This window comes from Stigmatopora nigra, chromosome 6 (assembly GCF_051989575.1).
Source record: "Stigmatopora nigra isolate UIUO_SnigA chromosome 6, RoL_Snig_1.1, whole genome shotgun sequence".
In the NCBI taxonomy this organism is placed as follows: Eukaryota; Metazoa; Chordata; class Actinopteri; order Syngnathiformes; family Syngnathidae; genus Stigmatopora; species Stigmatopora nigra.
The window spans coordinates 12,895,584-12,910,484 of NC_135513.1; the positions used below are offsets into that span (position 1 = coordinate 12,895,584).

Consider the following 14,901-nt stretch of genomic DNA (forward strand, 5'->3'; position numbering starts at 1 on the left):
TTGGTGGTCAAAGAGAATAATAAATATATATAAATTACGCAGACCCAATCCGACTCTCACACTCAAAACCTAAAAGGAATTTTAGTGTCCAATCAGTCTACCATGCATGTTTTTTGGACTGTAGGAGGAACACAGAGTACCCAGAGAAAACCCACACAGGCCCAGAAAAAACATGCAAACTCCAAACAGGTTGACCGACCTGGATTTGAACCCAGTAACCTATAGCAGTGAGGCAGACGCGCTAACCACATAAAAGTATGAAAATCATAAACTGCTGTTGGTTCTATTTTGCACTGCTACTTGTCATTGCCTTGTTTTGTGAAGATGGCCGACAACCTCCCCTCGCTTGATGAAAAAAAACATAACAGATGACAGGGCCTGTGGTACACATGATGTCGTTTAGCCCATCACCTAATCTGGTTTTCTACTCCCTTGCAGACTCTTTGTAATGAGGCAACATGGGCTTCAAGCGTCCATGTTTTTTTTTTCAAATCGACTGCGAATTATGCATTTATAGGCCTTCTCTGAATTAAAAATGGTTAATTATTATTCCAAAAACTGAGCCTGGCTTTCACTGCTGGACTTTCTGAAGATTTCAATCCTTATGGGTGAGAGAAAAGGTCAAATCAGTTTGAATTGCTCCAGGTCATACACAGTAAACTCCTGGTTAAGTGGACATGAATGATGCAGAAGCCACGCACCCGCACAAAACGCCAAGGCTCTCAGTTTCATCTGTTGAGCCGTGGGTGAAAGGGGAAAACTTTTGCATTATGGATGATTCTATCCTGTAAAACAATGAGCTCGTTCGAGCTGCTACTGCCGTTACGCCGAGCCAAAAGGAGCAGCATTTTGTCAAACCACTCGCCTGAGCCAAGTGACCATGTCTTGAGTCACAATTACAGATAGACAGAAGGTCATTAAGCCTTGTATTCACTCAGCAGTTTGTGATACTCACATTTCAGAATCCAAAACACATCCAGACAACAAAGTTCACGCCCTCAACCATGTATTCGCCCTCTGGTGCTTGGCTAACGATAAAAAAATTGGACCAATACTTGTTTAGAAGTGCAGCAAATCGCTTTAAAAATCAATTAGGCTCCGCCTCTTCACCTTAAATTGATGGCAAAAGTCTAAAGTTTACCTACAACTCTAATCAGGACAAGTACTATCGAAAATAGTCAAATATATAAGACGCACTATATTATAAGGCGCACTGTATTATAAGGTGCACTGTCTATTTTGGAGAAAATTTAAGACTTTTAAGTGCGCCTTATAGTGGTGAAAAGACGCTAATTGCTATTGACTTCCAGGTATGAAGCACTCACTACTTTACAGTCACCTCTAGAGCCAGCCATTGTTGATGTTTTGGATTCTTTTTTGTATAAAATCTTGCAGTGGGGGAGGAGCTATATGATGGAAGATGTTGTAAACTAAGATGGCATCTGCATATTTAACAGTATTGTTTCAGTTCAGGCGTTTGTGTTTTTTTAATATCCGATAGTGGTGGTTTTTCGTTTTTGGTTTTCTTTTTTTCCCATATATAAGGCGCACTGGATTATATTTTATTTATATTTTAAGTGCGCCTTATAGTCGTGAAAATACGGTAAATGCGAGCCTGATCAGAATTCAAACCAAAATAATGAACATCATTGAGAAAATTCAATGTGCCAATAAATCATATGTGTAAATGTTCATAAATATGCATAAAGATGATGGGATTTCCATTTTATGGCATCTTCAAGAGCTACTTTCTAAGCTGAGAAGAATTTTTGGCTTCATGTATACCTATGCGCAAAAGTCAATCTGTTATAAAACATCTCCATGAGTCATTGAATGCAAGGTAGCCTTGAAACGGCACATCTTGAAAATACTTACTCTACCACGGGAGTTTATTTTTTGGACATGTCGCGCAGGAGGCAACGTACTATGAAATAAGTGTGGTTGCCCATGGCAACAAGACTATTAAGTGCATATAAATGTGTATGTTAAAAAGATAATAGAATGATTTTGTATAGTCATCTTTAGAAGATAAAAATGAAGCACATGGCAAATGAACAGCGACGAAAGAAAGAGAAGGAAGGAAGAGTCCGGTGTGAAGTCATGTGTGAGACTCATTTAACACTTTTCTGCGCCAACAAATGTTTCTTTCCACTCTCAGGGTTGACCATGGCTATTAGATTCCATGAGATAAAAAGGCTTTTTATTGAAGTTTGGAAATGGCGAAGAGAGATGGAGAATATTCATTGTGTAAAAAAGTAAGGTAAGATAGTTGAAGTGTGTAATAATTTTATTTAAGTGATCGAAAATAAGGCGTATTGAGAAGGTGTTGTTTTTATGAAAATAATTCTAGGATGGTAACAGCATATAAGAAAAGATGCAGTATGATGGAATGTAAAAATAAGAGTTTTCAATTGATAGGATACAAAGAAATATATTGTATGTTGTAATGGTTCAGTGGAATTTAATAGAAAATGCGTTATTTGTATAGGATGTTCATTAAATAAAATTAAAATTAACTTTATATATATATTGGCTATAAAGATGAGAAGGAAAATTGTGTTGGGGCCAAATCAAGTCCAACTTTTGAACGCTTCTTCCCTGTTCAAATCCTGAACTGGCCTAGCTGAGACTATTTTTGGCATCTTAGGATTCGATGTCATCTTTGCCAGGCCCTATTTTAAGAGTCCTGGTCGATGGTCTTGAACGGGATAAGTCTGCCTTGTCTCCAGTTACCGAAGCCAAGTTGGGCTTCCGTTAAAACTGAAAAGTTATATTCATCAAGGCCACCAAGTAGACTCGTGTCTGGTTTCAAACTCGGCTGCAACCACAAACCAATGGCCTACATGAACTGGGAATCTCAAATGATTTCAATGGGAACCAACAAATGTGTTTTCATAGTGGACTTTCATCAAAAACTGAAGTTTCTGGTAAACTGCCTTCATTTAACTCCCCCCCAAAAAGTGAATATACCAGTTTTGTCATCATTTCACATTAATATTGCCTCCGAGGCTAGCCTCCGCTAATGGCAACCTAATCTGCCAATCATTTCCCTCCCTTAAGCCTACAGGATTATAGTTATTATTTAGAGTTGAACCTTGAACTCCATAACTGTTCTAGAAGCAAGCTCAAGAGTTTTCGGACATGTTTTGAAATCAAACCTACATTATCGGGAGAGAATAATAATCTCCTGGCAGTGACGTACTAGGCTGAATATTTCAATCCCATTTCCTAATGGCAGCACCTAGGGACCTTCACTGGAACATTGATATTAAATGAATTGAATTATCCACCTGCAGCTGCTACAAATCAATCACACCACTAAATCGACTTGAACTCAGGGCATACGTGAAATCGAATTATAATGATTTCTAAAGCATTTTCTTGTTCTTTCCTAAAACTATCAACAACAATTGATGGTTAAAAGACAAACTAACTATATGATACATGTTTACCATGTCAGCATATTCCAATAGTTGTTAAGGCTGATCAAAAGTCTTGAGGTCGATTATTAAAATATCAGCCTTGATATTTGCGTGATGTGTATCTCATGCTATCATTGAATCCAGAGACTTTGAGACTTCCTGGTTGTACTGGTCACTTTTTGACAGGTAAATACTTATATATTGGACTATGATAACCTGTAGATCATTTTTAATGTATATATTTGAGATGAAAATCCATACTTACATCAGTGTCTGGCCCCTTATCAGCCCCCGGGCAGGAAAATGTGACAAACTCATGGCACCTCTTATGGACCACAAAACAGCAAACTGTGAAAAATAAAAAGGAAGAATGATGTGAGATTGGCAATGGTAGACGTTTGTCAAGAGAGGTCAGAAAATAAAGACATGATAGTATTATTGTGTTGTTGACAGCACTGTGACAGTTATTGAAAGGAGGAATCAAGTGTGGTTTGGGCTGGTGGTGCAGTGTCCAGATGGCCTGGTTTTTGCGCAGTGCTACCATAGAGAATGACATGCTTTTTATATTTTTCGACGAGGGTGCCGCAGAACCAAAAGTTTTTGGAGTTGTGTGATCAACTGGGTGAATTAGATTAGATTACATTAGATTATATTACAATACATTAGATTACAATACATTCGATTGCATTAGATTACAATACATTAGATTGCATTAGATTACAATACATTAGATTACATTAGATTGCATTAGATTGCAATACATTAGATTACATTAGATTGCATTAGATTACATTAGATTGCATTAGATTACAATACATTAGATTACATTAGATTGCATTAGATTACATTAGATTGCATTAGATTACAATACATTAGATTACATTAGATTGCATTAGATTACATTAGATTGCATTAGATTACAATACATTAGATTGCATTAGATTACAATACATTAGATTACATTAGATTACAATACATTAGATTACTATACATTAGATTACATTACATTACATTAGATTACAATACATTAGATTAAATTACAATATATTATTTTACATTAGATTAGTTAACAATACATTAGATGAGAATACAGACACAGCAAAAGGCATTTTGGACAAAAATGCAGGTAATAAATAAACCTAAATATATATATAACTATATAACTCCATCATGGCATCACCTGTACTTTCCCATCTGCAATCACATTCGTAAATTCGCCCTCTATCCTCAAAACTGAGCCTCAAACGAGTTAAAATGCCTCAAAACAATATGAAGTAAACTAGAATTGCTCAGAAATAAGCAGTTTTCTGCATTTCCATTATAAACCCCTTTCATTACTTGTACGTGTTTACCAAGCAGACAAATGCTCGGTAAGTGTTTGCAAGGTCATCAATGGCTAAGGCGTAAATCATCATTCACTTTCGTAAGCGTCTAGACTGCATTAGTGGTTTGTGTTCTATTTGTGCGTCCTTGCCTCTCATAACAAACTTGTCAGAACTTTAATTGCTAATTTTTCAATTCCAAAAAGCACTTTTAAATGCCTCAACTGTCCTTCTTTGACCAACAAAACCTCCTTGGAAAACAAGACCAAATAAACACTACCTAGCTCTCCTTCTGTCACAAATATTTTTTTTCGGATTCAACATATTTTTCCGACATATTCAAAAGACGCAACCGTATGTTTCCCAGCATGCAACACACTGTACATAAGGTATAGTTTCACAGAAGAACTGTGTGGGTGTCCTCAAAGCGCGGCACTTGTCTTATTTATATTCGTACTTCACCCAGGTGGATTTTACTTTTGTTTTCCCAAAGTAAAATTGGAATGCACCTTAGCCTCTCAAAAAATAAACCTAAAATTTTGACATGTGCCTACCTGCAAGTTACACAACAGAAAAATTCTATTCTGCATTGATTCTATTATATATATTATATATTTTCGGGTAGCCTTTTGTTTGGTTGTTAGCAGAATTTTAATGAGCAACCAGAAGTGGTAATGTGAAAAGGGATTGTTAAGGTATTTTAAGGTATTTGCTTCTCACCAAATGGTTTTTTCAAGGCGATCAATTGCAAAGCGGGTAAGAGTCAAATGACAGTTTGAAAATCAATAGGAATTGATTTGAACTACAACACACAATAGGCCGCCTTCCCTCTGAGATAACCTAATTCCATCCCAATCTTAACCTTATCGATGTTTAAGCTTCATTGTGGAATTTTCTTTTGCTTTAGCAAGATGAACTAAATCAATAAAAGCTGTAACTCATTTGCAAAGTCTATAAGTCACCTGATATTATTTTTGTGTGACCAAATGGACGATAAACTGAAGGAATTCACTTCCCTTTTATTGCTGCTTGTATGTTTGTGTCTGTGTGATACCAATCTATATTTTAGTCTTGCCTTCAGGCTTTATAAAGTCGTGATTTAATTACGGGAAATACTAAACCTTGAGAACAAACAAGCGAAGCAATCACACAGAGAGAAGAGTTTGGTAGTGGTAAACTAAAAGGTTATAGGGTTGGAAAGAATAACAAAGTTCAGAGTATATTTGGATGTAACTTTAAACATGTTTGAAAGGCTAAATCGGGGGTTCAAACATGCGGACTGCGGGCCGGCAGTGGCCCGACAGGTGGCTAAATCCGGCCACTTTGTAGCAGTTTTTTGACAAGGGTATTGCAAAAACAGATACTTTTTTCCCATCCGCAATAACATTAATTCATTTTGCCATCAAAACACTGCCTTGAATGGCAGCCAATGAGTTAATATGGAACCTTAAAATGCGCCAAAATCAATGAAAAAAATACCCCCAAATGAGCAGGACCCGACAAACAAACAAGAAAAACCTAGTAAAATCCCTTGAAATCAATAGGAAATTATTAAAAATTTACATGAAATTGCCTTTAAGTACCATATTCTCACAACTATAAGGCGCAATGCATTATAAGGCGCACTGTCAATGAATGACATTTAATTTTTTTTCCCCATATATAAAGCACACTGGATTATAAGGCACCCTGTCTATTTTGGAGAAAATGTAAGACTTTTAAGTGCGCCTTATAGTCGTTAAAATACGGTACCCTAAAACGTAAGACAAAAATAAAAACACACAATTAACTAAATGCCTGCTATTGTCAAAAATAGACACCCAATTCACTTAAAATGGCTATAGATGCTCACAAACAAACATTCCACCTTCCTAGTCCAAATAGATTGGACATCTCATAAAGTAAGTGAACTTTTTGGCTAAAAAAATAAAGTGATTCCGATCAAGTTGGCATTAACGTAGCCCACCAACCAAGAGAGTGTTTGATACCCCTTGGGCGAAAGAGTAAAAAACGGCAAAGGGACAAAGCAAGAGTGGTTACCAAGGCAACAAGTCGTAATGAAGTTACTGTAAGAAAGCAAGGAGTCTGTCTGGCCTACAATGAACCCCAGGCCATCATATTGAAGTGAGCCATGGCAATATAGCATCAGTGACTTTAACAACAGAAAATGGACATGCACTTCAAGCCATTTCTATTCTTATTTAAAATAGAAATATATCCATTTCTTACTACTTTATCTAAATCATAATTCAAGGCTGCATGGGTAACCAAATTACAGTAACAAAAACATTTCTAAAAAGGTGAAAAAAAGAACAACAAACAGTAAATTATTGTTTAAATAAGCTTCCACGGCATCAATTTTGAGTGCTTGTAAAACTCTTGCTTTTACACAATCAATTTTATAGCCCCGAGGAAAACATTATGGATTTGATTTATGAACAGGAACTTGTCTCTTCCAAAGATAGAAAAGATAAACAAAATTCCTGAAGCAGCTGTAATAGACGGACTATAAAAAATCAACAAAGTGGATACTTGTGGAAAGCAATTATCTCTTGTAATGGGCATTTAATTGTAGTATTTGCATATTATATTAGATAAAATCCCTATTGAACAATGTAGAGTCATGTAGTATTTAATATCTGTATCATTATTTCGTCTTTATGCATCTTTTAAAGAAGCCTCAGGGAATAAATGGAGTGGAGGTCATAAAAATAAGAATCGTTAAACTCGATTTTTAAATATTCACAGTGAAAAATGATGGTGGGATTCTAATACATAATGTTTTATTGGATAATAATATTTCCTAGAGACTAAAGTCATTAATGAGGATGGAATAATTAAGTGGGTAATTGGCAGAAACAATGTTATTGCTGGCGAGTGTGTTTTTTTAGTAAAAAAAATAGAGAAATTCTTGTTCAGTGGCAAGAAAAACAAGTTAAAAAAGCTCCCATTTCAAGCACCTGACAACAGGCTTGTAGCAGATAAAAAAATAAATAAATAAAAACAAATGCTCAAAGGGAATCTTAGAGCTGGATAGGCTGAGTGGGCAGCTCACAGCTTCCTGTTTCAAGGGTTGGCCTTTAATTCTTCAGCTTTATAGCACACCGACACTCACGATGCATTTTATTTGGAATGCCATTTTTTTGCTATTTGGAAAAAAAAGTCGTGATGTATTATGAAAAACAGCAAAAATGTCGGAGAAACTTGGGAAAAATGTGTTAAACAGTTGAAAGATTTGATTTAAAAGAGAGAGGAGTGTGTGTGGATAAGTTTAATCTAGTTTAAATAAGACTGTGTGATAGGGTAGTGATTTAATAGGATTCCTAGAAGGAAGAGATTAACCCGAATAAAACCAATATAGATACGGGAGTTGCCATTTACTCTTGGTTAATGGTTATAAATGATTATTAATAGTTTCTCTTATTGAAACGCTAAGTTTAGATTGAACATATATGTTGTTTGCTAAGTATATGGTACATTTAAATGGGGAAAAGAGTAAAAATAACACTTGGCTGGTTATTATTAAGTGACATGTATTATTGACAGTAGTGTGTTTACTATTAAATATAATGAATTTCTTCTTACCCAAACAAAAGTATGTATTATTATCTGATTATTTGATTATTCGATAACAATTGAAGTACTAAGGTCAGTAAATAGGTCCTAACTGTGTGGATTTTCCATGTTTTCCCCTGGGCGTGCATGGGTTTTCTCTGGGTATTCCGATTTACTCCCACATCCTAAAATAATGCATGCTAGGCTCTAAAAAAAAACCTCTAAAATTTATCTAAAAATAATTAGTTGCCCATCTTATGCCCTTTTTTTAACTGTCCACTGATTCAGGTTGCCCATAGTTTGGTCTAGGATAGACCCCAGCACCCTCCGCGACCCTTGTGAGGATAAGCGGTACAGAAAATGAATGAATAAAATGTTCAATATCTCTTTTACTACTTTATGGCAGTATGAGGTATCAATTTATATTAGTACTCACAAAACATTGGAGTTATTAGTTTGTTAAAACGGCAATTACGAGGTGAGTATGAGTTTAATGGAGGAGTTTTTGCAAGTTGCTAATCACTTTGTAGTTGTTGCAAAATCGTGCCTGTTGCATCTGATGTTGATTCATTGGATGTTCTCCACGATGCAGCAGAGATGCAGCATGTCGGTTTGGGCGGTGGCTACAATATTGATTGCGCTGACTCAGAAAAGGGCCACGTTAGCACATAACTGAAGCAAAATGTTGAATTTATTTCTTGCCACGTGGATGCTGACCACAGTAAACAATGGATGTATTTGCTTTGCAATTTTTATAGTCAGTGGGTTATCTTACATATTCTGTTGTTTATGGATGGCGTATCTAAATTAAAGACCAAATTCTAGAGCCGCTTTGACGTCAACTTGATTCCACGTAGACCGGACAATTTTAGATATAATATTTAGATTTTTTAATTTATAAATGGATTAAAAGAACTGGAATAAAAGCCCTGAATATTTATTTTTTGTAGATCTAAAACAATGCATATTTTAGATTTTTTTATATATATTTTTAGATTTTACAAAATGATTTTTGAACTAAAAACAGAAAAAATGATTAAAAAATGACAATTATTGATTTAAAAGGAGGAAAATCAGGAAATTTCATATACATCTATACTCTTCATTTTAATTTGACCCTAAAACAGAAAGTAAGCACTCATGATTTACTTTCCCGGGCCGCACAAATGATGCGGCGAGCCAGATTTTGCCCCCGGGCCGCCACTTTGACACCTATGATTTAGAGCACCAAATTGAGATACCATTATTTTTTTTGGTTTCAACAGGGTGATATTTTTGGGCAAAAATATGCTTTAAGCAGTCACAGAGTTCAAAATACATGAATATCATGAACCCGATGTTTTATTTTTACATGATTCTGAACCTCTGAAAATGAGGTAATTGAGCCCGATTTGCCATCACATGATTGTATCTGAGAGATTTTCCGTTAGCACCGTTTTTGGGTATAAATAATCTCACTCTTTGTCACATATAAAAAGCAAAAATGTCATAAAGCACCTTTTGGAAATAAATGTGGATGAAAGTATCTTTTTTAAAATGCATGTAATGTATAATTGCAAAATAGGCAGACTAGGAAATGATGACTCTAATTATAGAAGTTCTATTAGATATAGCCAAGAGGTGCTCACTAATCTTTTGCTGAATAGGAGTAGCGGGTGGGGCTAAATGGGGGTCCATTCATTGATGGTAATGAATTATGTCAATTATTTTTAGTTAAGCGTGTCTGGTAACGCTAAAGACAAAAAAAAAACAGGTTTTGCATGTTTCAAAATTGCAGGAATACAAAAGACAAAAAATAACTGGTTTCGACATGAAATATGAGGATCGGAAAGACAAAAATGTAATATTCCCTGTGGGTATATTGATGAGAAAATGTAGTTTAATTATACATGAAATGTGTGCGGATAGGCTGTTTGTTCTTTTGTTTTCCTCATCAACAGCGAGAGGAGACACTAATTGTGTTTACAACAGCCTCGTCTCTGTCATTATATCGATATAACACGACTTGTTTTTTTTTTTTTCGCTATCTGCTTACACAAGAACAAGAAATAGTGCAAGTGGGGAGTAGTAGTTTAGCAAGCTCAAACGAGTTACACTGCGTTTTTTGTTAAATGTCATGTGACCACAGATTAAAGGTGAGCCACTTTAAAAATTGTTGCGACAATCAATTACTTCAATAATAAAAAAAAAAAGATTTGTAAAGTAAGAATGTTTTGGTATTTGGTCTACAATATCTGCAATATTCGAGGGGTTACTGTAATATACTGTATTTGCTCGCATATTAGCCGCATCTGCGTATAAGCCGTACTATAAGACGCGCCATGGTTTCACGTGGGCCAGACCATTTTAGACATAATATTCAGATTTATTTTTCTTATAAATTGATTAAAAGAACTGGATTAAAAGCCCTGAATATTCAGCTTTTTATAGATCTAAAACAATATTTATTTTAGCTTTTTTTTTAAAGATATTTTTAGATTTTACAAAATGATTTTTGAAGTAAAAACAGAAAAAAATCGATTAAAAATGACAATTATCTATTTAAAAGAGGAAAAATCATGAAATTTAATATATATCTATACTCTTCATTCAAATTTGATCCTAAAACAGAAAGCCAACATTCATGATTTACTTTCCCGGGCCACAAAAAATGATGCGACGGACCAGATTTGGCCCCCGGGCCGCCACTTAGACACATGTGGTCTAACATTATGGCATTTCGTCCTTGTCACCTTGCAGTTTCGTGAATATCAAGTCTAATATATGCGCATATAAGTCGTACCCTGTATTATATACGTACCTCTGTATTAGTTTAATGTTCACCTCAAATCAATTTCAACTGAGAAGGCTACCATTGAGTTATCATGTTTCACCACCAAGTGTGTTGTATGCAATAAGAGTTTTCTTCCCTCTCTCTTTGTATCAGTTAGGGAGAAGAGCTCGATCATCACACTCATAGCAATTTACTCTGACAACTTCCTGTCTCACACAGAATAACAACCAATCCCAGGAGGGCAGGAAAAAGGAAATTATTGTTGAGGAGAAGCTACTTGATTACACGTCAGGAAATGAGTGGTGTTGCTTGATATCAAAAAGCGAAATAGTGTTGTAATGTCAATTTGGTCAAGTGACAGTAAAAAGATGTGTACAAAGTAAATGAATGGGTGTTTGGGGCTAATACATTTAATTTTTGTGTAGTAAAAGTTGGAAAATAGTAAGGTTGATACAGCATGATGGTGGTCGTAAAAGGGAAAAATGGGACGGTTAGTTAGGACGATAGATGAGGGTGACGTGGCTAAAATTACATGTAGGTGAGAAGGTGATGGGTGACCTCATGCTGGCTCACTCCGCCTGGCAGAGTCCAATATTTGCTCATGTCTCTTTGCATTTATGCTTCGTCACTTTCTGCTTATGTTAGTTTTATTCTTCATTTGGAATTTTTTGTTGCGTTATTCTACAAATTGTCAGTAGAGATAACTAAAAATTGATAAATAAACATCAGTTTTTGTATACATGTATACGTATACATGTGCATACATGTGCATACATGTGTACACGTGTACACATGTGTACACATGTGTGTACACTTGTGTGTACACATGTGTGTACACGTGTGTACACATGTGTGTACACATGTGTGTACACATGTGTGTACACATGTGTGTACACGTGTGTACACGTGTGTACACATGTGTGTACATGTGTGTACACATGTGTGTACATGTGTGTACATGTGTGTACATGTGTATACATATACACACATGTATACATGTATACATATACACATACATATATACATGTATACATATATACATATACACATACATATATACATGTATACATGTATACATATACACATACATATATACATGTATACATGTATACATATATACATGTATACATATACACATGTACACATATACCCATGTACACATATACACATATTTTGCTCTGCTGGTTGGTAAAATCCTGCATCTCAATTCCAATGTATTTTAGAGACATATTTACAAATAACTTTAGGTGATTTAGATTTATTTCCTGTTCTACCAAAGTGAGTCTCTGTTTAGAATTTTATCCAACTGTCACTTCCTTATTATGTCTCATTTGTTTAGCCTCCTGATTGGCTATAAAAGCACCAAAAGGCCTGACTATGTGTTTTCAAGGGATTACTTTAAAAACCCACTTTTAAACCCAGTTACGAATTAATATCAAGTAAGAAGATTTCATTTTTTGATGTATGGGTGAACATGCTGTTAAGTCTAACACAATTTATGGGATTACAAAACAACCTCTTAAATATTCACTGAGTGTTTTGAAATAATCTTTTCCCTTCACTAACAGTTCAAGATAAAGAACCATTAGTGATTGTACAATAGACTTTTGCGCACTGCACACCAACTACACAATGTAACAAAGTTCATTTTTAAAATGACAGCAGGTATTTTTGCCTATTTTACTCATTCGTCCACACAGTTTGTTCTGCGCTATATTTAAATTCACGGATTAGCACTTGCAACTGCCGCCAAGGAGATCATGATATCCATGATTTGTGTCCGACAAGTTTCAAGTGCAAGAGTGGGCCTCTGACCATTATATTTTGGATCAGATCCAAATACATTGGGTATATATCCTTAAGTATTCTTCATACTCGTAATCAAGGCTTTCAATTTATACATCCATCGTTTATCTTATCTCTGATGACTTTGAAGAAAAGGTCATATTCATCCTGGACTGGTCATGTAATGACTATATATGCCTGTATGGAAAATGTAAGGGAAGTGCCATTGCACAAAATGGGAATTGAGCAAACTGACTTTTTTTAGAGTATTTCTGTGTTATGATAGTTGATAAGATGGATTGCTGTTTATTGCACACCCCATTTAATATACCCGGGTATATAATACGGCAAGGGCATATTAAATGGCGCACAAACGGGAAGGTACGATCCAATACACTACATGTGTCAAAGTGGCGGCCCGGGGGCCAAATCTGGCCCACCGCATCATTTTGTGTAGTCCGGGAAAATAAATGATGAGTGCCAACTTTCTGTTTTAGAATCAAATTAAAATGAAGAGTATAGATTTATATTAAATTTCCTAATCTTCCCCCTTTTAAATCAATAATTGTCATTTTTTAACCATTTTTCTGTGTTTTTAGTTCAAAAATCATTTTGTAAAACCTAAATATATATATATATATATATATATATATATATATATATATATATATATATATATATATATATATATATATATATATATATATATATATATATATATATATATATATATATATATATATATATATATATATATATATATATATATATATATATATATATATATATATATATAAAAGCTAAATTAAACATTGTTTTAGATCTATAAAAAACGGAATATTCAGGTCTTTTAATCCAGTTCTTTTAATCCATTCATTAAAAAAAATCTAAATATTATATCTAAAATAGTCCGCTGCATCAATGTTTTGCAGACTAAACCAACTCACTGCTCAAGTTAAAACTACTTACAGTAATTCAGTCATATTTCCATTTTGGTATGCCCTTTAACTAACCTTTGTTCAGGTCACAGTAATGCAGTCATTTTGTCCCAATCCTAACAAATGGGGATTAAATACAAGGATTACACCGCCATACAGCATTTACAAAAGACAAGGGGATATAATGCTATTTTTTCTTGATGCAAGGCAGCATACACTCAATCATCAACCCACACATGTCTAATGAGAAATGCAACATCTCTCCTATTTTCATTTACTGTCTGACTCATCTCCAAAAAAGGCCAACTGTCAATAGACCACACACCTGAGCCACTTTAGCTGTTTGACTATGATTATTATCTTTGTTGAGTCCAAGATGGCACATTTGAGTCTCAAATCCTACATTTAGATTAGGAATAAAATGTCTATAATGTTGAAAGTGTGAGCCAAAATGGAGATCATGGTTGGTTTGGTTGATTGGTTAACATCATTTGTACTTCTATTTTGTCTGAATATCATTAAATAAAACATAGATATAATGATTTTGGTATGACAGTTTGGTTTATGTGGCTACTTATCAGTTCAAAGGTAAATATGTCGATAAAACATTAACTCTGGTAATCTTCCTTTTTATTGTACGACCATTTTTCATGTTTCAATCTTATGAAATGATCGAAAAATTGAAGCAGGATTCTTATTGTCGGTGCTTGTCTCGAAAAGCACCGGCTGTACGTAAAAGGAAAGCACTTTGAGTTGAGAAATGAGCAAATGTTTAAGAGTATGATGTAAGCGCAAACTTCCAGGAAAGCACTTAAAATGAATTGCAGCTTCAAGGTGAAGCTGGCAGGCATTCTTACAAAATCCAATAAAAAAAAAAGAGAGAAATAGAAAAACAGTTTACCTCTACATTTCAGATCCAATCACATGCTCAAATTTAGGCTCAACACATTCCAAAGATAAGATGTTACCATCATAAATCTTTTATGATTATGGATTCAACAGCTATCACTCTCAATGGCAGTTAATGAGATAACAGTACACATAATACTTCACTGGAGGCGACATGGTTGTTTTTTAAATCATTTTCTATCTTCTTTGACTTATCA

At 34.7% G+C, this 14,901-nt stretch overlaps 1 protein-coding gene across 1 annotated transcript in view; it reads right to left on the minus strand.

Moving 5' to 3' along the window:
- Positions 1-14,901, minus strand: part of LOC144198709 (protein kinase C alpha type-like) — a 49,879-nt gene that overhangs the window by 27,696 nt on the left and 7,282 nt on the right. The window contains exon 3 of the mRNA XM_077719861.1: positions 3,688-3,770. Coding sequence (XP_077575987.1) covers positions 3,688-3,770 — 83 coding nt within the window. The remainder of the gene's footprint in view (positions 1-3,687; positions 3,771-14,901) is intronic.